Source organism: Engraulis encrasicolus, chromosome 3 (genome assembly GCF_034702125.1).
Source record: "Engraulis encrasicolus isolate BLACKSEA-1 chromosome 3, IST_EnEncr_1.0, whole genome shotgun sequence".
NCBI lineage: Eukaryota > Metazoa > Chordata > Actinopteri > Clupeiformes > Engraulidae > Engraulis > Engraulis encrasicolus.
The window spans coordinates 13,305,763-13,328,776 of NC_085859.1; the positions used below are offsets into that span (position 1 = coordinate 13,305,763).

The 23,014-nt window shown below is 40.1% G+C and overlaps 1 protein-coding gene across 6 annotated transcripts; it reads left to right on the forward strand.

Moving 5' to 3' along the window:
- Positions 1 to 524: 524 nt before the first annotated feature.
- On the forward strand, positions 525 to 22,692 carry LOC134445734 (uncharacterized). Of its 6 annotated transcripts, none has more exons than XM_063194783.1 (17): positions 525 to 790; positions 1,055 to 1,187; positions 1,331 to 1,366; positions 1,539 to 1,652; positions 2,515 to 2,638; positions 3,324 to 3,457; positions 4,848 to 4,981; positions 5,506 to 5,671; positions 12,104 to 12,174; positions 12,421 to 12,652; positions 13,556 to 13,738; positions 14,848 to 14,949; positions 15,078 to 15,218; positions 16,641 to 16,793; positions 17,635 to 17,719; positions 17,887 to 17,965; positions 21,702 to 22,692. In XM_063194783.1, the coding sequence occupies exons 2-17, from the start codon at positions 1,091 to 1,093 to the stop codon at positions 22,308 to 22,310; spliced, it is 2,460 nt and encodes an 819-aa protein (XP_063050853.1). In that variant the 5' UTR covers positions 525 to 790; positions 1,055 to 1,090; the 3' UTR covers positions 22,311 to 22,692. The 6 variants fall into 6 exon arrangements, with proteins under 6 accessions (XP_063050853.1, XP_063050856.1, XP_063050855.1 ...); XM_063194786.1 differs by having other exon boundaries at positions 12,421 to 12,643; XM_063194785.1 differs by having other exon boundaries at positions 1,074 to 1,187.
- The last annotated feature ends 322 nt before the right edge of the window (positions 22,693 to 23,014 follow it).

Genomic DNA, 23,014 nt, shown 5'->3' on the forward strand with positions numbered 1-23,014 from the left:
ATGGCCAAATCTACACAGAAATGGTTCACCAGACACAAAATCAAGCTCCTCCCATGGCCATCTCAGTCCCCAGACCTCAACCCCATTGAGAACCTGTGGGGTGAGCTGAAGAGGAGAGTACAGAGGAGAGGACCCAGGTCTCTGGATGATTTAGAGAGATTCTGCAAAGAGGAATGGCTGAAGATCCCTCTTTCTGTCTTTTCCCATCTTGTGAAACATTATAGGAGAAGATTATGTGCTGTTTTGTTGGCAAAAGGGGGTTGTACAAAATATTAACAACAGGGGTGCTAATAATTGTGATACACATTATTTGATGTCAAATAATTATTTCTTTATGTGGGATTTTTTCCCCACTGAATAAATGCACTTGTATTCAGGTTGGATTTTTCTCTTTTTTTCCATTAAGGTCCCATATTATTTAGAAAAAAATAATAATAATTGGAAGCTAAAAAACACATCTTAACCAGGGGTGCCAATAATAATGGAGGGCACTGTATGTGACCAACGTGAAACTACACAACTCTCACTTGCAGGAAGGTGAGACGTCATTTAAAAAAAGAATATGGATTGAAAAGTCTTCTCTGCCACTCTTTCTTTGTGTCTAAACTAAAGGCACTTGACAATTAACTGTGAGGTGTGAGACTCTTCTGGTTGGCTCTTCTCAGTTAAAGCTACTCTGTAACACTAGACTTGCAGGCAGATGAGACTACATGATTTTAGACTCCAACACTGTTTATGATGGACTAAGGATCTCCTCTTTTTGCCCCTTCTGCTTTTGCATTCGTTTGAGGTAAGGGTTGTGGTACATACTTACATTTGGGATGGATTTAAATGTGTCACGTCTTTGGATTCCACTGTAAGATTGAGGAATACTACTTGAGTTTAGACAGCAAAATGAAGTTAAACAAAGAGTTTTCAGTCAAACATTGGAAGAAAAGGCTACTTTAATTATTTCCAAATTGTATGTTAAAGGAAGCATTGTCCGAAGTTGCTCTTATAATTTAGAGAATTAATTTATGTATTGGTTGGTGGTTGTCTTACTAACCTCTGATAGGCTATCACATGGTAAACAGAACCCAAATGGCTTGACATGGATCAACGTGGGGGTGTTTGGCTTGCAGGGAGCAGAACGAATATGCTAAACTTATTTCAGCTCCATCTCATCTCTGGGCTTTTCATGAGTGTCTGTAAGTAAAATTAAGTATTGCTGAGTTTCAACTTGAAGCATTCATTTTAAATGATTCGAGTTTTTCCCAGTTATTCTAGTTTATAACTCATTCTCATCCCCCATCAACTCATCATCCATATAATAACCATCTTTGAAATGGAGGTGACACATCTTTTGGTAAAAGCTACCATGTTCGAGGTAAACTCTTCAACTATGTTTAGTTTGACATACATGTTGTAAAATATTTACAGTTTGTTAAACGAATTCATCATGTTATGATCATCATCATTATGATTATTATTTGTATTGCTACAGCATATTTTGATGAGTAAACTGTCACGTTTCTTCTCTTAATTTACAATGTTCACAGAGTTGACAGTCACAGGAAAAGACCTGAGGAAATGTGAGTTTTCAGACAACTATTGTGTAATGGACCCAAGTGACTGCAGTTTGATAAAGGCCGCACCCAGTGGACTAGTTGCAGGTCAGTCCCATAGCACTGAAAACTTTGAGTAATTATACGTTGGTACAAAATAATTGTCAGGAATTCTGTAGTAGCAAAACATAGACCAAGTGGCCCACTGTCTATTCATAAAGCAATATTCCCTGAAAGAGGGGTATTGACTAGGGATGCAAACGATTAATCGGTTAATTAACTTTAATCGGTCAATGCATTAATCGATTAAAAAACATTAATCGCAATTAATCGACAATTCAACTGACAAGACACCCAGGTGAAATGGGCATGTGAAGAGTGTGTGTGAAGAGGGGTGTGAATAGTGGGAATATTTTAATCATGTTTGGATTAAAGAATTGAAATAGAATTAATTTAAATGTGGAATTTTATCTGAATTTTCAATTAGTTTTTAGATTTAGTAGGGTTTTTTTTTAGAAACATTGAGATTTCGGGGGGAAAACGCAGCTTATCAATTAATCGTAAGTCGATCGATAAGACTATCAACTAACGATTAATGAATTAATTGATCATTTGCATCCCTAGTATTGACGCTTTTATTTTGATAGAAATTACACAGTTCAGGGTTTCCTGCAGCAGTTTACACTTAAGGTGCCCACCTTGACAACAGCCATCTACCACCTTGACTAGGTGCCCAGAAAGATTGAAAAACATTTATGATGAATGTAATTCTAAGTTTGCTGAACCAAAATTTGATGATAGTCTCATGTCTGTGACACCGGTTTACCCATCACTGCCTTGTCTACCTTCACTAACAAATGCATATGCTGCGGGGAACCCTTTACACATTTACACATCACTTGTACAGCACATACGACCAATCCCTTGCAGTGACATTAATGGGAAAACTTGTCGGCTTTACTGTTTTTAGACACAATTGAAGACTTCAAATGCCTTTTCTCTAATGGTCAAACTACAAAATCTCTCACATGCCTGTGGAAAACAAAGAACGATGACAATGCCAGAGAGACTAAGACCTCATTAATATTGAGCAGGTACAGTATGAGTGTAAAGGTGCTGATGTGTGGGAAACCTTTTCTACAATGTAGGCTAAGAGTGTTCTGATAGGGTGATCACAAAACGTTGCCTGCTCCTGATTCAAGTTCCTTTTATAAGAAGTTGCTGCCTGGTAGAAATGGGAAAGGGCCCTAATAAAATCTGCAGGTGACACTACCCAGTAATATTGCTCATAATGATGCCCAGTTTAACACCACTTGAAGGCAGTGGTTCCCAAACTTTTTGTTTTTGCTGTGGGACCTCATTTTCGACCTGCTCGTGACACTGAAGAAGGCTCTGTGCAGTCTGTCATGTCAGTTCCTACAATGTTAAAATAAAAAGAAAACAACAAGAAAGAAGAAAAATTGAGTGCGATCCATTTCCTACGACCTCCTTTTTAAAAATAATATTTTCCTTTCTGTCCATGATCCCCACTTTGGGAACCACTACTTTTAAGGTAATTGGTTCTTCTATGGGATGATTGAAAAAAGTTGCCTGCTGCTGATTGAAGTTCTCACAAAATATTGTTTATTGTATATATAACAGAGTTTTAGTTGTGTTGCCAAGCAATAATACTCAAGAGTATGCGTGCGTGCGTGCGTGCGTGCGTGCGTGCGTGCGTGCGTGCGTGTGTGTGTGTGCGTGCGTGTGTGCGTGCATGCGTGCGATTTGTTTGCTTTACAGCATGCAAGGCTTTCGAGACTGTCAATATGTGCTATTTATTGGCTCCAATCTGAACATCACTTTGAAGATGCAGGACATCATCACCAAAAAGGAATCACTCTCTGGACCCTTCTTTCAATCTTTGAGAGAAATAGGTAGCCTTTGATCACTTTGATCTGCTTACGGTTTGTTCAGATGAGAAACTTGTATCACTCATTATACAAACCCCAACTCCGATGAAGTTGGGACGTTTGGTGACTCAGCCTCTCTGTGATGATCTTATACCTGGACACCTATATTGTCCGTCAGTACAATTCATTTTGAAATGTTCTTCTTTGTTGTTTTATCTTATTTGGATGTTTACTAAATTTCACTGATCCCCGTCCCAACTCTTTTGAGACGTGTTGGATTTATCAAATTAGAAATGAGTACATATGTCCCCCAAAACAATATTTTTTCTCGGTTTTAACACTTAATATGTTGTCTTTTCACTATTCTCCATCTAATGAATAGATTGAATGTTTTGAAAATGATAGCATTTTGATTTTATTCACTGTTTACCAAACGTCCCAACTTCACCGGAGTTGGGGTTTGTATCTGGCAACACTTCAGTGAAGTAGAGGTGGCTCATACTCAGCCTGATGCATCAGCCGCTTTCATTTCTCTTTGTGGAAATCAATTGATCTCACTCATAGCTTTAGGGTACCATCACCAGTGTTGTGACGTTCGTGAATGGATCAATTTTTTTGAACGGCTCTTAGAGTTGAACGATGGGAACCGAATAACAGCTGGGAGAGCCATTCTACAGGGTTTTCTTTCATTTTTCATTCGTCTTAAGCACGTGACCTTCATGTGAGTAATTTAATTTGGGGGAAAAGCAGAAGAGTCTTCCTTGGAAAGTGACAGAAATAGTCTTTAGAAGCAGCAATCGGTTGTTGTTTGGACAAAATTATCAACAGGTGGAATGAAAAATATTATGTTCTTAACACTGAAAAAGTAAATTAAAAGCTCTGTGTGCCAGATTAACAGTCCTGCACTACTTAAATACAGTACTTAAGTAAATACTTCATTTGCAACCACCCAGGGAAGAAGACAAAGGGGGACAAACAGGTCACTTGTCCGGGGCCCAGGGAGAGAGGGGGCCCAGAATAGCGCCCTCATTACATTCTATGTATTGGATGGGGGGCCCTTTTAGATTACTTTGTCCTGGGCCCAGCCAAAGCTGTCATCGGCCCTGTTAACACCACTGGCAATCGGGGGAGAGAGATTATTAGTACGAGGGTGCGGTAAGACTATGCTAGGTGTGTTGTGTGTTATGCTAGGTGTGTTGTGTGTTATGCTAGGTGTGATGTCACACTTTTCCAAGTGTGAAAGGGCCTTTACTTATGAACTTGCCTTTTCCATCTCTCTGAACATTAATGACCAATAGATTCTTATATTTTCATTGTGCTTTACAATGTGTCTACAGTGCCAACAAGAGAACCAAAAATGTACAGTATCTACAGTGTTTGGTGTGCTCTCATCGTTATTTTTTATTTTTGACAGTCAAACCATCCCCTCCAGTTGATATAGGAGTTGTGACATCACCACATTCCCTAAACGTGACCTGGACAAAAGAGCCAAAGATAGTAGGATGCAAAATTCGTTACAAAGCCAATGATGTTGACGGCTGGACTGAGGTATGTGCACTATAGGAGCAATTATAAAAAAGTTTAGGTAGAAAAAGATATAGAAGGCTGTGTCCCTACAGCATAAGCTCAGGGTGCACACTCGGGATTATTTTGTGTTGAATAAAACAGTCTAGAACTGCTGTCTAAGAAGCCATTGTGCAGTGGTTGGAGAGCGGCATCGCTAATGTCCATGAAAAGCCCTTGGACTGCCTTAGGACAATGGCTAATAGTTGTGTGTGAAAGTGTGCAGCCTTGTCGTGTGACTGTGGCCACGTATTCTGAATTAAGGGCAGGCGATTGCAGCTGACAAGGAATTTGCATATAAGTCTTACCAAAGATATGAAACCTTTGTTAGTTTATGACTGATTAATAATTATTAATGAGGATTATTATTGAATGTTCGGTAAAACAGAGACTGTCTTCACACCATCAAACAGACAATGGTCCTCTGTGACTGAACTGTTGGTGTTTGTTGAGTAATGTGCAGCAATGGGAAGACAAGTGTAAAGAAGCTGATTATCTTTTCCCCTTAGGTACCTCTTGAAGCCCCAGCTAACACAGCTAACAAAAAGAAATGGACGTACATGATTGATAACCTTCAGGCCTTTACGCTGTATACGCTCAGCATTTCCTGTGTAACCGAGTACAAGCACTGGAGTGACTGGAGTCAGGCATGGTCTGGAATGACTCCGGCGTCTGGTAAACCTAGTGATTGTTTTTAAGATATTTGGAAACAGGCTCGGACTGGCAATCTGTGATACCGGGCAAATGCCCGGTGGGCCGCCGCGGCCCTAATGCAATTTGGACCGGCCCTGAAGTTTAAATCAGTCGAAGTCGGTAATCCCAGACTACCACTAACTCCATAATTAATTCTAAAGTACACAATACATTGTGTAGTAAAGGGGCGCAGTAAATATAAGCCTACCCCTTCCATGTAACACTCATCTTTGTGACGGTGGGCAGATGGTGTTAAAAAATGTAAAGCAGTACACGATGGGGTTTGAATCTGAAGGCGCCTATCTGGTCTCATATTGCTTGGGTTTTTGGCATGGACGGATAGGTGGATGAATGCACGGCTTTTTTTTGGTGGGGGCTCGTCGCTCGTCGGGGGGCTGGTGTGGAGGGAAAATGCCAGGGCCGAAAATCGTTCCCAGTCCGAGCCTGTTTGGAAATAATGTTTAACTTTTTTATTAACTTTACTTGATGCCAATGACACTTAAAGTGATACTGTAGCTGGCGCCTAACTGGTCTCATAGGACTCAATGTTAACTGCTAGCTTGGAGGTAAAATTTGCACTGCCATACTCAGAGAATGGTTGAAAGTACAAGAGAAAGGTACAACTCAATAATTTAACTCAAAGGGTGGCCAGATTTTTGTAGTCTAAAACCGGGACACTTAGTGCGTAACTGAAGGACAATATTTGGCGGGCGGGTTTGGGGGTCCTCCCCCAGGAAAATTTGTATTTTTTAGATGCAATTTCCTGCATTCTAAGCAATTTTAGAGGTCGGAATGACAAATTGCAACTGACTCCTTCAGACTTTCTATACAAGCGCTGGCTGCCATTAATTGTGGCAGGTAAACATGTAATCTTTTCCATATATTTACCCTGACAGACATGGCGTAATGTAGTGGGTGGCCAAAACCGGGACATATTTGTGTCCCGAGAGAGTTTGCTCTGGACATGGGACACACAACTCCAAACAGGGACTGTCCCGGTCAAACCGGGACGTCTGGTCACCCATGGATTTTATTTGCCAATTCCACTAACTATTAACTGCATCCAATGATGTTTTGGACATTAGCACACATTTATCTTTCATATAATACAGAAAGTGAAGACATGGCAATTTTTCCCTCAGCAAGAATGAATATTTAAAACTGGTTTTGGGTTTTTTTTCATGCCGTCCTGTTTTCCAAATGTGAGATTCAGTCTTCATATTAGCATGTAAAGAAACATGTCTTGCCCAAGACAATTGCAAATGTTGATTCACAGTAATCATTACAATATGACAAAACTGTCAGAAAGACCATTGTGCTTTCCATTATACATGAAATTTGCCATTTTGTGTGTGTCCACAAAAACTATGTTAACCGTGTCACGGTCTGAAACCCCCTCCATACATTAGTAATGGTTTGGCCTTAGGCCATACGAATAACATGACGTGATGTCCTAACCTCTTTGGCAGGATATGGGAAGACTTTTTGGTAAGTTTTGAAGTCCATCCTTCCATAATTTAATCCATTCTTTTTCATGTTCTCATAGAGTGAAAATTGCCTGTCAACTGTGTTATCAACATATTCATAAGAATCTGAATTAGAAATCACATGTAGAAAAACACAGATAAAGCATACAAATATATGAATACACTTGAAGAAACATGAAGAAACTTCTGAGGTCCTCAGTTAACACAACACCATAAAAATGGCTGAAATGTCAAGCTGTGTCACCGTCAATTGTGTTACGCATCAGCTATGACAGTTGAGGATGAGTATGTTTTTTTGCCAACAAACAAACAAAATCATTTCTGTTTTAGGGAGGTGGGTTTCTCTGCTGTGTTTTTTTTCTCCTAAAAAAGTGCCGACTTGTTCCCCTGCACTGTTGACCGTAACACAGTTGAGTAACACGGTTGACTGTTTTGAAAGTTTTTTTGTGCTATTGATCCCTTATGTGTAGGGAAAATCCTATGAACAGACACTAGGGACTATCTCTGGAGAAAGAAGTCTTGTGTAAGGAGGGTGACTAAACTCAAATCAGAGGTTACAGTGATTTATAATAATAATAATAATAATAATAATAATAATTGTATTTGTATAGCGCTGTGTCATACAAGGCATGTAACTCAAAGTGCTTAACAAATGGGAAAAAACATTGTTAGAGATAGATTTAAAAGGAGAGGTATAGAGGAGAGGCAGAAAAAGCAGGAAGGCAGAGGAAGAAGAGATAGACAGAGAATGTAGAGTCATAAGGTCAACGTAGGTTAGGACCAGGATTCTTAGATGTGTAAGGTCCATAGTGGCTGGGCCTATCATAAGTCATAGAAAAAAAAAACAAAAAAAATAGTCCACACAGAGATTGGGCGCTCAGGTGCGGCCCCTGGTGGCATCAGGGGTGAGGAAAAACTCCCTTTCGCTTGATTCATAGTTTGTGAGGGGAAAAAAAAAAAAAAAAAGCTCAGTGAGGTCTGAGAAAAAAGACCCCCTGTAGTCAGGAAGAAACCTCAGGCAGAGACCAGCGGCCACCTAGGGGAGCCCCCTGCCAGGGCTGGATTGCGAGTAGTAAGGGCGCTGCGGCAGCTGGGACACTATGACGCCTTGGCAGCTAGGAGGTGGCAAGGATGAAGAGGTGGGTCTTCAGCTGCTTCTTAAAGGAGTCGACGGAGGTGGCTGATCGGATCTCGATGGGGAGGGCGTTCCATCTCTTGGGCGCATAGCAGGCAAACGCGGCGTCGCCGATCTCTTCTGCGGGGGGGGGGGGGGGGGGTGGGGGTCCTTAGCAGCTTGGCATCAGTGGACCTGAGAGCTCGAGCAGGGGACATAAAAGAGAGCATGTCTGAGATATAGCTAGGGGCAAGTCCATTTAATGCTTTAAATACTGTGAGCAGAATCTTAAAGTTGATTCTGTATGAGACAGGTAACCAGTGCAGGTCTGCCAAGACAGGAGAGATGTGCTCTCTCATTCTGGTTCTTGTTAGGATTCTTGCCGCAGAATTTTGAATGAGTTGTAATTTGTCAATTAATTTTTTTGGGAGACCAGAGAAGAGAGCATTGCAGTAGTCTATCCTACTGGTGACAAAGGCATGAATAAGTTTCTCAGCGTCTTGTCGGGGGGCCAAGCCGCGCACTTTGTTGACATTTCTAAGATGGAAAAAAGCAGATTTTGTTATCTTGTTGATGTGAGGCTCAAAGCTCAAATCCGAGTCTATGACCACACCTAGGCTAGTAACCTTATCTTTAATGTGTTAGGTCACCTAGGCTTGAGTGGAGTTTTTGCACGTTTTTTTTCTTAGGCCCAATGAGCAACACTTCAGGTTTATCTTCATTTAATTTAGGAAGTTACTGTTCATCCAATCTGTAATGGCAGACATGCATTTAGTCAAGGCATGAAATGGCAGTGGTTTGGCTAGGCTCGACAGAGATATATAGTTGAGTGTCATCGGCATAGCTATGAAAATCAACATTGTGCTCTCTGATGATGGAGCCCAGGGGCAACATATAGAGAGAGAAGAGGAGAGGGCCCAAGCAACTACCCTGAGCAACTCCAAAAGGCACATCATACTTGTTGGAGAACGTATTCTCCGATGGTGACAAAAAAACTGTCTTCCTGTAATATATGTTTTGAACCACTCTAAGACGTGACCGGACAAGCCTACCCAAGATTCAAGGCGGTCAATTAGTATGTTGTGGTCTATCGTGTCGAAGGCGGCACTGAGGTCGAGGAGGATAAGTGCTGTAACTTTGTTTTGCGGCAGTGTTGACCTAAGATCACTTATTATTTTGGTTGTGCTGTTTCGGTGCTATGGTTGGCTCTAAAGCCTGATTGGAATTTTTCCAAGATATCATTCCCAGCCAGATGTTGATTAAGCTGTTAAATACAACTTTTTCTAGTACCTTGGCTTATAAAAGGGAGGTTTGATATAGGTCTGTAGTTGTTTAAAGAATTCTGATCTAAATTTGTCTTTTTTAGGAGTGGCTTTACCATGGCTGTTTTGAATGAGCTTGGAAAAATGCCTGTAAGCATAGAGGTGTTAACAATTTGCAGTAAAGGTGCTGATAAGCAAGGAAGTATGTTTTTTAGCAGATTCTATGGGAATAGCGTCAAGGCTGCAGGTAGACTGCTTACTTTCCCTAACTATTTTACAGAGGTCGTCCTCTGTAATTGGACAAAACTTTTTGGAAGCTCTCAGGTCTCCTCGGGGGGTTTAACCTCCCCTCGGTGTATCGCCTGAGTGGGCGACAGAGGTTGCTGCGTTTCCACCTTGGATGCCTTCTCTAATGTCGGCAATCTTTTTATTAAAAAATCTAGCAAATTCCTCGCACTTGCATGTGATGCTGCATTTAGGTTGTTATTGCTATGTGTTGGATTAAGCAGGTGGTCAATAGTGGTAAAAAGAACTTTCGCATTATGCTGGTTGTCTGTTATGATTTTGGAAAAATATGCTTTTCTCTCTGAGCGTACCGCATTATTGTAGGAGGAGATCTCATCCCTAAGGGATTGTCTGTGGACTTCTAATTTAGTTTTCCTCCAAAGACGCTCGGTTACTCTGCATTTTGTTTTTAAGGCTCTAAGTGAGTCATTCATCCAAGTGAATACCTAGCTCTGGTTCTTGTCGTCGTTCCTAATTGGAGCTATGTTTATCTAGAATTCCTCTTAAGTTGTTGTTGAAGCTATCAACCATTTCATCAGGTGTGCAGTGACCATTTAGTAGGTCACCTGATTTGATGAGGTCTGAAATCTTAAGCTCAGCAGAGGCATTAATGCGTCGTCTGTGAGTGACATTGTTGGGTGTGCTAATTTGTGTTGAAATGTCAAAGTCAAAAAACACACAGTGGTGGTCGGAGAGGCCGACGTCCGTGACCGATATATTGTTGATATCAAGTGCATGTGAAATAACAAGGTCAAGTGTGTTGCCTTTTCGATGGGTAGGCTGTTCTGTAACATTCTGGACGAGACCGAATCCATTTAATGTGTCTAAGAAAGACTTGGCTATTGCGTCATCTGATTTATTTACGTGGATATTAAAGTCGCCAGCAATTATTGCTTTGTCATAGTTAGTAAGTAGCCTACGTCCGACATGAAGGTGGAGAAATCAGATAGAAATGACGAAGAGAATTTCGGTGGACGGTACAGAACAATAAATAATGAAAAATGTGTCAGTCTGTATCACAGTGAATCATAAAATCCTACTTATGAAGCTCAACAATCACATTTTCTATATCAATTGCACAGATTAATGACAACATTATTGCTAAGGGACATAAGCACTTTCAAATGTATGTTGTTTCAACTCTGTAGAATTTTCAGTTTGAAATGACAGTATTTGTCCATAACACTGTTGATAAAATAGTCAAGCAAATGTTTTTGTTTGGTTGCGCTTTTCATTAGAGTATTTATCAAATGATTTACGATTAAGCTTGGCAATTTGTTTGTTTGGAAACCTAAATATAGGCTATACACTATGGAAACATGTGGGTCATTTATTTGGAAAAAAAAATACAGATAATTGACATTTTGCGTTTGCCAAAAGCGCACTGGAAGCGTAGAATAACCCTTAACCGTGCCAATTCATTTTCCATGGTGTGGTGTTGAATTATTTTCTGTGGGTCTTGAAAAAACATCCAACACGCTGAAAATGTTCTGGCACTGTTGGGTTGTATGATTTGGCTGGCATCCAATGAGTTAATACATGAAGTGATGAGCTAATCCTTAAAAAGTCAATTTAACATCCACAACAATAACTGGAGTAATAACTTGAATAAATCGGTAATACAATTGGAACAAATACGTAAAAAAGAAAGACATAGGCATAATTTCTGAAGAGATTTCAGTTGTATATTTTACAAAACAATTGCTGTTTTTCATCCATGCAGGAGGACATCTTATTGTGTAAAAGTGAGGGTACAGTAGTGATAATTTATCAACACATTGCAATTGTTTGTTTTCCTATTTATAAATATAGTCACATATGAACTATAAGGAGTGACTGTTTTTTTAGATTGCCACCAGGTCTAGGCACAGAAACCATCCATTCTGATCAACAATGACATTCCATTGGCACAATTCTATGACCCATCCTGGGAAAAAAAACTGTTTTGTGTAATCCTGCTTATAAAACAAACAAACAAAAGAAAATTCTATGTTAGCATGACAGTTGTCTAAATAATAATAGTAATAATCCAGATACCCTGGGTGTCTTTAGTGGGTTTTTATTGTATTGCAGTTTGTGTAGTTTGTAGTTTGATATGTTTATAGCAGTTTTATTGTACTTTGTGTTTTCATGTACATATGTATGTCTTTTTTATACTTATGTCTATGTCACTTTTAGCCATTTTAAATGTCACTATACTCTGTATAATGGTAATAAATGCTTTTTTATTGTATTCTATTGTATTCTATTCTATTTTTTCCTGTAGCTCCAAGCCCTCCCTCTAGAGTCTGCTATCACGTTGAAGATTCCAGCTCATATAGGATCTTTCTGCTGTGGGTCAGTAAGCACTTTCTCTTCTAGCAGTTATGGAATGACATCAAATATTACAATTCTTCTCAAACTGCCCTTGTCTCATATTTCATTCTGTGATATTTGTTTACTATTCTCGATTATTATAACTACAGATAATATAATATGTTTTTGTGACACATCAGAAGTTATTGATGTTGAAGTGATAAACATAAGACAGACAAAGGAGTTGTGTGTGCATCTTGGCGTTTCGTCTGCCCTGTGCATCATCAGGTAATGCCTTCGGAGAGAACCATTGGCAGCACCATTCTTGGCTACAGAGTGGCCGTTTCTGGCAATCATCCATACCAGAGCCCAAACATAACCTCCACCACTGCCCGTAAACTGACCCTGGAAGTAATAAAAGCAGCACAGGACATCAGCATTACTGCGTACAACGCCGTTGGAGAGTCTCCACCATACCGGTTGAGGGTTTCTGCAGGAGAACCTGCTTCTAGTGAGTGTGGTTAGTTTCCGCCATGTTCTGTTATTTATCTTTTCTTGGCATCTTCAGACTACATAACAGGAAAACTGAGGCGTGTAGCTGTCTTTGGGCAGCTACCATAGAAAGAGATTGCTCAAACAGTTGGAAGTTGTGCAACTTCCGTTTTGCATGCTGGTTGTGTAGGCCTAGTAGGCCTACATCTTGTATGAAGATAGATACACATCGTTTGTAAATACAATACTGAACATGAATGTAGGCGTATAGAGTATGTTTTTTTTTAAATAAATTTAGATTTTTAAAAATGTATAAAGACATGCCAGTTAAACTCAGGAACAGCTCAGCTCCACTTGTGGCTGTTTTAAGACTTTTATTTGTTGTGCAATCAATCCCCCTGCTGTGTGCTGAGGAGATAGTTGCTCTGAGTTGCATGCCAGTGACGTTCCGGGGTTTCTTAACCTCAGTTTTTGTTAAAATTAGATCTAATAAAAGACAAGAAAAATCATTCATTGAAAAGTTTTCAAAACATCTTATCTGTATCTGAACAACTCTGAAATATCTGTAAGAGTCCATATTTTGTACCATCTTTTTGTGTTCAATTTTCCTTAAAAGTAGAGTGTATTGTAGTTCATTTCCAGAATTTAGGCTGCCCATTCACTACCCAATTATTTTTCAAGTTTTTATTATGACTTGGAAATGTACAACGTGAATAGCTGAATCTTCAGCCATTTTTGAATTAGTAGTACTAGACATTGTATACATTTTTGGCAGTAAAACCGACTCTGGTCTGAACAGACCAATAGACATAAAAAATAATACTAAATAACATTACATCTGAAAAAATAATACTAATAACATTACACACTGGACCTTTAAAGGGCAACTTGCATCAATCACACCATCTCTTCTTTTTTTTGTTGTTGTCAGATCTGACGCCAGTTCGAAGCTTGTGGGTGTATTCCAAAGGTGACAGACTGTGGGTGGAGTGGTATGTGGATCCAGAAGTGCAGGTGTCTGAGTTTGCCGTAGAGTGTGTGGCTGTAGCAGACCCTGACAGCGTCCACTGGACATGGGTGGAGGGCTCTGGCCACGTCCTTACCTCCCTAACAGGTGGGTGAATACCTTGGTGGCAGATGGAGCAGTTTATAGTACACGTGGGTCAATTATGTTTTTTTGGGCTCAAACGTCAGGTGGTGCAACCTTAGCTCATAAATGAATTAGTCATTGGTAATTAATGTACTACAGTAAATATGCTTCTTAGATAATTAACTGAAAAAAAAAACATTTAATCTATACAACAGTGGCTTTAGCTGTGGTTCTACCACCCTGACGTGAGCTACTACTAAAACGTCATTGAGCCATGTCATGTACAATGCACACATACTGTAGTTCATGAGTCCAACCCCGTTGGAAAGTAACATTTTGAACAATATTTTGCACACAAAGCACACATAAGCACACAAATTATTTCTAAAATGTGAATACAGTAGAGTAAGTTTGGTAACGCTTTACTTTACGGTACAGTTTACCACTGACTGTTATACAAGTCAGTGGTAATTACTGTCTACTTTCTGCGTAACAACAGGGTAACAGAGAGAAGTTGCATGGTATCTGATGGGTAAAAATTAGGTAATTCCAAAGTGAATACCATGTTATACACTTATCTCAAGAATTACTATAAAACTACTGCATATTTTCTAGCTATCTAATCATCTTCTCTCTGTTACACTTTTGTTACCCAATCAATGGTATTTACTTTGTAATTACCCCCTTTTTACCCATTAGATACCATGTAACTTCTCTCTGTTACCCTGTTGTTACCCAGAAAATACACAGTAATTACATAGGGTAACTGTACCGTAAAGTAAAGTGTTACCGTAAGTTCAATACAGTACAATATCTGTTGAGCTTACAAGAGAATAGTAAGGCCAATAATATAACTTAAATGACATTTTTCCATGTTGGTGAAATCAAAAGTGAAAACACTACTATGTTAAAATCCCATAGAGAGGATCATGATCTGCTCCAATAGTCATGGTACATGTTTCATACTTCTTTGTACTTCTTACTTGATTACCACCACACATGCTAAAATACATTCGTTTATCTTGGTATCATCAGACCACGGGGCATGTTTCCAGCAATCCATATCCGTAGTCTGTTTGTCTCTGATGCAGAAATGCTAAATTACAGCTAATTGGCGGTCATCTTGATTTCAGGTGATTTTGAACCTATGCAGACATACGTCATCAACGTCTACCCTATTTCCGGGACACACTGTGGCCTGCCCAGCTCCCTGCAAGCCAGCCCACAGAATGGTGGTGAGCTGCTTTTACACGACACTACATTATAAGACATTGCACTACATTACACTATATCATATGACACTTAGCTGACACTTACACATTGCCTGTTCGTTGTCACATGTACATTGCCTGTGCACTACTAGCACTGGTAGACGTGGTGGATATGAGGGTTGCCATGGTGACTGAGGAGCGCGTCAGCGTGGTCTGGCGGTGGCAGAGGAAGCAGCATGACACCGGCATCCTGAGGTACAGCCTGGTGCTCAGCAGCGAGGGCCATGATCGGGGTGAGACTTTCGATGCACTTCTCCCTTAAAGGTGCACTGTGTGAGATTTTTAGTTATTTAATTCCAGAATTAATGCCGCCCATTCACTAATGTTACCTTTTACATGAATAGTTACCACCACCATCAAATTCCAAGTATTCATTATGACTGGAAAAAATGCACTTTTCATACATGAAAAGGGGGATCTTCTCCATGGTCCGCCATTTTGAATTTCCAAAAATAGCCATTTTTAGCTGCAAAAATGACAGTACTTGGACCATACTAGAAAATATTTGTTTAATACTTTGTAAACTTTCATGTAAAGATCAAATTTGGCAATAGGCAAATAGGCCAATTTCAATAAGCAGCATAGTTGCAGTACCTTTTTTGACCATTTCCTGCACAGTGTCCCTTTACAGTACTTATACTGTAGCAATTAAAAAAGGCTTCATCTGCTGCAAACGGCACCTGTGATCCAGTGTGTGAAATTATAGAAATAGTCAATCATTATCAAAAATTCTGTTGCCAATTTATAAACCTGTCCTTTTAATATACTCATCATTACTGTCAATTTTGAGTGTTGTTATTCACTTTAGATTCTAGATATAACAAAATATTTTCAAACTACAGTATAATATGGTCTTGATTCCCTTGTAATTCTCTCCAAGCTCTCTTGAGTGACCAACTCACTATGACCAGTATGACCTAAGTATATGTGCCCACATGAATAATACAAACAAATAAAATAAAAACTTTAGTAATGAAACAAAAATGGAAGATATGTGGGACAACACAGTAGGAAAAGGCCAAGAACAGAAAAACAGGTTTTCAAAGGAGGTTGGGCAAAATTTAAAATGAGGTGAGAGTTGAATAGTGGGGATAGGGACCTCTAGGGGGTTTACAGAGGTACTGCAGGGGGTTGCAGAGGGACCTTTTGCATAAAACCTTTAATATATGCCTTCATAAAATATCATAAACTTGTTAGTAACGGTTTTCACTTGTGTGGTTCATTCATAAATGCATTTACTTTTCCTGTAAATTGTCAAATAAAATTTTAGCAATCCAACTGCCAGACTGAAACCTGGGTCTCCAATAGGTCAAAAAGAGGGTCCCAGCTGAAAAGGTTGTGAACCACTGGGCTCATTTGTCTTTTGGAAACCCTTGAAAACAGATATGTTATATCAAGGGACTTACTGGAGTGGTTTCCTGGATTGTTCTATCTTGTGTGGAATGGGGTGTCTGTCTTAAATGTGTAATGTCTTTGAATGTGTAATGTGTAACTGTATGGGTTTTTTTTACAATGGTGAAACTGAAGACAAGTTTCCACACCTGTGGACATTAAATCAAATCAAATCAAATCAAATCAAATCAACCCCCCCCCCCCCCCCCCCCCCCAAGACCAAGAAATTGTTGAAATTGTTGAAATCTCTGTTGTCTTTGCAGCCATTATGATCACTCCAGACATGAAGAGCCACCTGTTCCACTCTCTGAGACCTAATACTGAGTACTCTGTCCACGTGTCTGCTCAGACCCTGAGCGGGAATATTTCCACTTACAAGCAAGACTTCAATACACCACTAGCTGACCGGCAGGAAGGTGAACAAATTTGTTTCTTACAATTAGCATAACATGATAGCACACAGATACTGAACACTAGATGTCTCTTGGCATGGTCAGCTTTGAGCACCGCCAACTTGGTCCCTATGTTTTTCACTATGAGCAAAGATGTTTATCACCTCGTCTGCAATTGATGTTCATGAAAGCAGCATTATCCCTGTACAAAGATGGCTGCGATTAAATGACCACACACTACTCATTCCAATAGACAGGGGTCAACGTTTCATCTGCTGGTCTGCACAGACCCAAGACAATACATTGAGAACAACAAAACACGGGTCTGTGTGGAAACGGAGGCCTATACTAAGAAGCTGGTCCAGGAGTAAACCAGGTTAAGTTAAGAGGTAAATCACCTAATACAAGAGCCCGGAGCCATGAGGACTCCAGGCTCTTCTATTAGATGATTTATCTCTTGGGTCATTCCATGTCAATTCACACGCCCTCCCCAGGTGACGCTCTGCGATTTGCCTCACATACAGGAAACTTTGATGTCTGTATTGAGGGGGAATGGCCAGTTAGGCCTGTATCTTGCTTCAAGCTAAAACCAGAGGTGTCAAAATCTAATCTAATACTTGGTATTCTTTCAATTAACATCAAAAGGTACCTGTATGTGAGATATCAGGTAAATCAGAGAGGGTCACCTGGGGAGTTTCTAGGGAATCATGTGAATTGACATGGAATGACCCTCTTAACTTAACCTGGTTTACTTCTGAACCAGCTTTGTACTACAGGCCTCCGCTGTGTGAATGTCTGGCTTCTTTTAACCTACTGTAGGCTCATCCATTTCTGTAATTAGATCCTCTATGTGATTTTTGTACAGTGACTTCTTTAAGGGTAATTGCGATTGTTCTCATCCTCATCCTCATCACTGCAACTGGCGTTGTTTCAATCACATGTCGAGTTGTGTAAGTATGGCATCACTTTTCCTGTTTTTACCATAGTATAAGCACTACAAACGAATTCAGTTTCTCACAAACAAACTCATTGCCATCTTTTACATGTTTCAACATAAACAACGTTTATTTAACACAACATTTGTCTAATAACGTCTGATTCATACGGTCCTGAACAGCTACAGAAAATACATCATCCTGAGGGCTGCAGATCCACAAAAAAGTCTGGTTGGGCAATGGCTTATGAGTTTTGACATGGTAAGGAAAGAACTTATTTTATTGTTTCATATAATTCCTATAATTATTTTAAGGGTCTTCTAATTATTCATCAAACAAGTAAGTTTGCTGGTCCAAAAGCTACTAAAACAGAAGAGGCTGCACTTTGCGTAAACAGTTTTTAGTATGCTTGCCATGCGGCAAGCATACTATTGTTATTCCCCCGTTTCTTCTTTCTTATTTTTATTTTTAATTTTCTCCTTTTCTCTACGATCCATTCGTTTTGAAGAACCGCTCAAGATAGAAAATCCGTTCAAAGACCGAAACGTTCGGCTCGGTGTGCCGATTTGGATTTGTATTTTTCACAGGGGCACCACAAACTCTGTAGCGCCACCAGCAGGTCAAAGTTGCAAGTACATTACATGCTCTAACTTTTGAACTGTTGGTCGTATCTTCAAAAACTTGGTATCCCTGGAATCCTTGGGCCAAGCCGAATCCAATGCACCCTATGACGTCATTTTCCGCCTGGAAAGTTTTTCCGCCATTTTGAATTTTGTGAAAATCAATAAAAATGATGCCCTGCCCACAAATTTTGACCGATCGTCACGAAAATTCTAGGAGGGCATCTTCGGACTGAGATACATCTACCCTTAAGGTCCTGGAACGATTGATTGAACCATCTTCAAACAGGAGCCAATCAAAGTTGGTGGCGAAGACGCCAAACAGGAAGTGAGCTCATATCTCGGCAACGCCTACTCGTATCAGAATACAACTTTATATACATCATCAAGACTATCCCCAGAGGAGACATGACAATTGTCGTGTAAATACGCCACTAGGGGGCGCTACAATAAGCAAAAATGTGTTTTTGACCATATTGGCCTGTATTAACCTCAATTCATCAAATGCTTGGTATCGCTGGAATCCTTGGGTCAAGCCGAATCCAACGCATACTATGAAGTCATATTTTCCATCAAGAATTTCCCGCCATTTTGAAATATTCAAAAATCAATAAATATGATGCTCCGCCCACAATGTTTTACTGCTCGTCCTACAATTTTTATCAGACCACCATTGGACTATTCCGCACCTATGCTGAAATTTACAGAGCAATAGCTGAAAGCATCGTCGCACAGCAGCCAATCAAATTTCACAACAAAGACAAACGCACCGTCCAAACAGGAAGTTAGCCCATATCTCAGCAACGCCTTGACAGATCTTAACGAAATTTCTTACACATAATCTCCAGTACACCCAGGGGGTACCTACCAATTTTGGTGCAAAACGGCCACTGGGGGGCGCTAGAGTTAATGAAAATGTGTTTTGCCAATATGCTGCATACCAAACAGGAAGTTAGCGTAATCTAGATGGTCAACTGTATGTCGGCATGCATGAAGGGCAGCATATGCATGAAGGGCAATGCATGCATTAAGGGCAAGGCATGCATGAAGGGCAACGAATGCAAGACGGGCAAGCATACTCCAGCATTTTCTGTGAGGAAATGCAATCTAGTTAATTTTCTCCTTCCGTCTACGATCCATTCGTTTTGAAGAACCGCTCGAGGTAGAAAATCCGTTCAAAGACCGAAACGTTCGGCTCGGTCAGACGACCAGGTTTTGTATTTTTCACGGGGGTACCTCGAACTCTGTAGCGCCACCATCAGGTCAAAGTTTTAAGTACTTTACATGCTGTAACTTTTGAACCGTTGGTCAGAATTTCATAAACTTGGTATCCCTGGAATCCTTGGACCAAGCCGAATCCAATGCACCCTATGACGTCATTTTCCGCCTGGAAAGTTTTTCCGCCATTTTGAATTTTGTAAAAATCAATAAAAATGATGCCACGGCCACAATTTTTGACCGATCATCACGAAAATTTTATGAGGGCATCTTTGGACTGAGATACATCTACCCTAAAAATTCTGGAACAATTGATTCAACCGTCTTCAAACAGGAGCCAATCAAATTTGGCGGCGAAGACGCCAAACAGGAAGTGAGCTTATATCTCGGCAATGGCTACTTGTATCAGAACCCAACTTTATATACATCATCAAGACTTTCCCCAGAGGAGACAAAACAATTTTCGTGTAAATACACCACTAGGGGGCGCTACAATAAGCAAAAACGTGTTTTTGACGATATTGGCCCGTATTGACTTCAAATCATCAAACGCTTGGTATCATTGAAATCCTTGGGTCAAGCCGAATCCAACGCATACTATGATGTCATATTTACCATCATGAATTTCCCGCCATTTTGACATATTCAAAAATCAATAAAAGTGAAGCTCCGCCCACAATTTTTGTCTGCTCGTCCTACAATTTTTGTCAGATGACCATTGGACTATTTTCCACCTATGCTGAAATTTACAGAGCAATAGCTGAAAGCATCGGCGCACAGCAGCCAATCAAATTTGACAACAAAGACAAACGCACCGTCCAAACAGGAAGTTAGCTCATATCTCAGCAACGCCTTGACAGATCTTAACGAAATTTCTTACACATGATCTCCAGTACACCCAGAGGGTACTTAACGAATTCAGTGCAATACGGCCACTGGGGGGCGCTACAGTTAGTGAAAATGTGTTTTCCTATGATGAAATTTACAGAGCAATAGCTGAAAGCATCGGCGCACAGCAGCCAATCAAATTTGACAACAAAGACAAACGCACCGTCCAAACAGGAAGTTAGCTCATATCTCAGCAACGCCTTGACAGATCTTAACGAAATTTCTTACACATGATCTCCAGTACACCCAGAGGGTACTTAACGAATTCAGTGCAATACGGCCACTGGGGGGCGCTACAGTTAGTGAAAATGTGTTTTTGCCAATATGATACATACCAAACAGGAAGTTAGCTCATATCTAGATGGTTAACTGTATGTTGTGTATGCATGAAGGGCAGCATATGCATTAAGGGCAAGTCATGCATGAAAGGCAAGGCATGCATGAAGGGCAACGAATGCAAGACGGGCAAGCATACTCCAGCATTTTCTGTGAGGAAATGCAATCTAGTTATTATTGATGTTGTTTATTATTACTCCACACTGTTTTAATAGGCAGAGCATTGAAAAAAATCTCAGAGCAGATAATTAGTGTTGGGTTTCTTTAACTTCAGAAGTCATTGTGAACTAGCAGTATTAGGGTTCAGAAATGGTGTCATCATATAACTTTGTAAAGCTATAATTGCTATGTAATTTAAGACAGACGGGTCACATAGAAACAGTTGTAATTCCTACACAGATCACCTGATTTGGATACTATTGGGAAAATACTTTCTGACTAAAGCTGAAGGTCTGTGATTATAACACATTTTGCTTAGTTATTTTACATCAACTCTATTGTGATCAACAGAAAACCCTTAAAGTGATACTGTGTGAGATTTTTAGTTGTTTATTTAAAGAATTCATGCTGCCCATTCACTAATGTCACCTTTTTCATGAATACTTGCCACCACCATCAAATTCTAAGTATTCATTATGACTGGAAAAATTGCACTTTTCATACATGAAAAGGGGGATCTTCTCCATAGTCCGCCATTTTGAATGACCAAAAATAGCCATTTTTAGCTGCAAAAATGACTCTACTTGGACCATACTAGAAAATATTTGTTTATTACTTAGTAAACTTTCATCAAATTTGGCAATAGGCAGCCCAATTTCAATAAGCAGCATAGTTGCAGAACCTTTTTTGACCATCTCCTGCACAGTGTCCCCTTAAAATGAATATTGTGTCCCCGTATTTGTGGCCCTAATTCTCCGTCTATCTTCTGCCCACAGACAGGTGGTGAGCAGCGGGTGCTGAAGGTGGAGGACCTCAGTCTCTCTCAGGCCAATAATAACAACATACAGATCGAGAAGATGCTCCTCATGCTTCCATACAGCCCAGGAGACGCCAGCACAACACACCAAGACACCACCACTGGGATCATGAGCTCAAAAAATGGCAGCCGTCAAAGGTGTGTGGAGTTTAAAGGGAGTGACACGTCTTTAAGATTTATTAAACCTCAAAGGGGAACATCTCTCCATCCTAGCAGTGCAGGAGACGTTCACAATGTTCCTTCATCAGAAAACAGTGGATGTGGTCATCAGAGTCATTTCGATAAGGCGGGTGATGATGTTAACGAAACTCAAAAATCACCTCATTTTACAACTAACACAGATTACGTTACAAGCTTTCCTGCCTTGGCCGAAGAACTCTTTGTCGATATCTCCACTAACATATCATCAGATCGTCTTCCTGAAAATAATATCGTGAGCATTCCACAACATTTCGAATCAGGTTATGTCCGTGATATTCCGACAGACACAGTGCTTTCAGGGATTCTTCCCAACCAGTCCACTGGGCTCAGCAATGTCAGTCATTCACGTCAGGTTGACACAGATTAGTAGCCTACATGGACTCAATTAGTACATTATTGCTCAATTCAACATTTCTTCTTATTAATTCAAGTCATCCGTGATTTATTTTGGTTCAGATATGTTTTATCCTTTACCTGACGTTTTGCTGGTCTAACTTCTCCTAGTGTTGCGTATCATGGACGGGTATTGCAGGTCTCCTTAAATATCAAGTCAAAAACTTTTTTCACAGAGTGCCATATCTACCATCTACATCAGGGGTATTCAATTAAATGTCAACGAGGACCAGTTTTTTTAGATTCCTCCCAGTAAAGGAGCCTAAATTTACGTATGTATTATGGTTGCTGACTGTCAATAGAAAAAATACAAGACACTTCATTGAGGTGCGGGGTCTGGGGGTCCTCCCCCAGAAAGTTTTCCATTTCTTAGATGTAATTTCCTGCATTTTTACGTCCCGTGTCGCGTTTCAGCTCGATACGGAACTCGTACTTTTTATCTCTAAATTCCAAAAAACAATTCTGTATTTCAAGGGGCTTGAAGGGGGCCAGAACCTTGCTGTCCAAGGGCCGCATCTGAATAGCCCTGATCTACATATACACTGGCAGTCTAGATGTCATAACCTACTATGGAAGTTAGGCTTCTGACATGGTGTACCCGTTGAAATGCCTTTGCAGTTGTGTGTAATATAGGGCTAATGTCATTCCATAGATAGTGACTATGTTGAAAGTTACTGA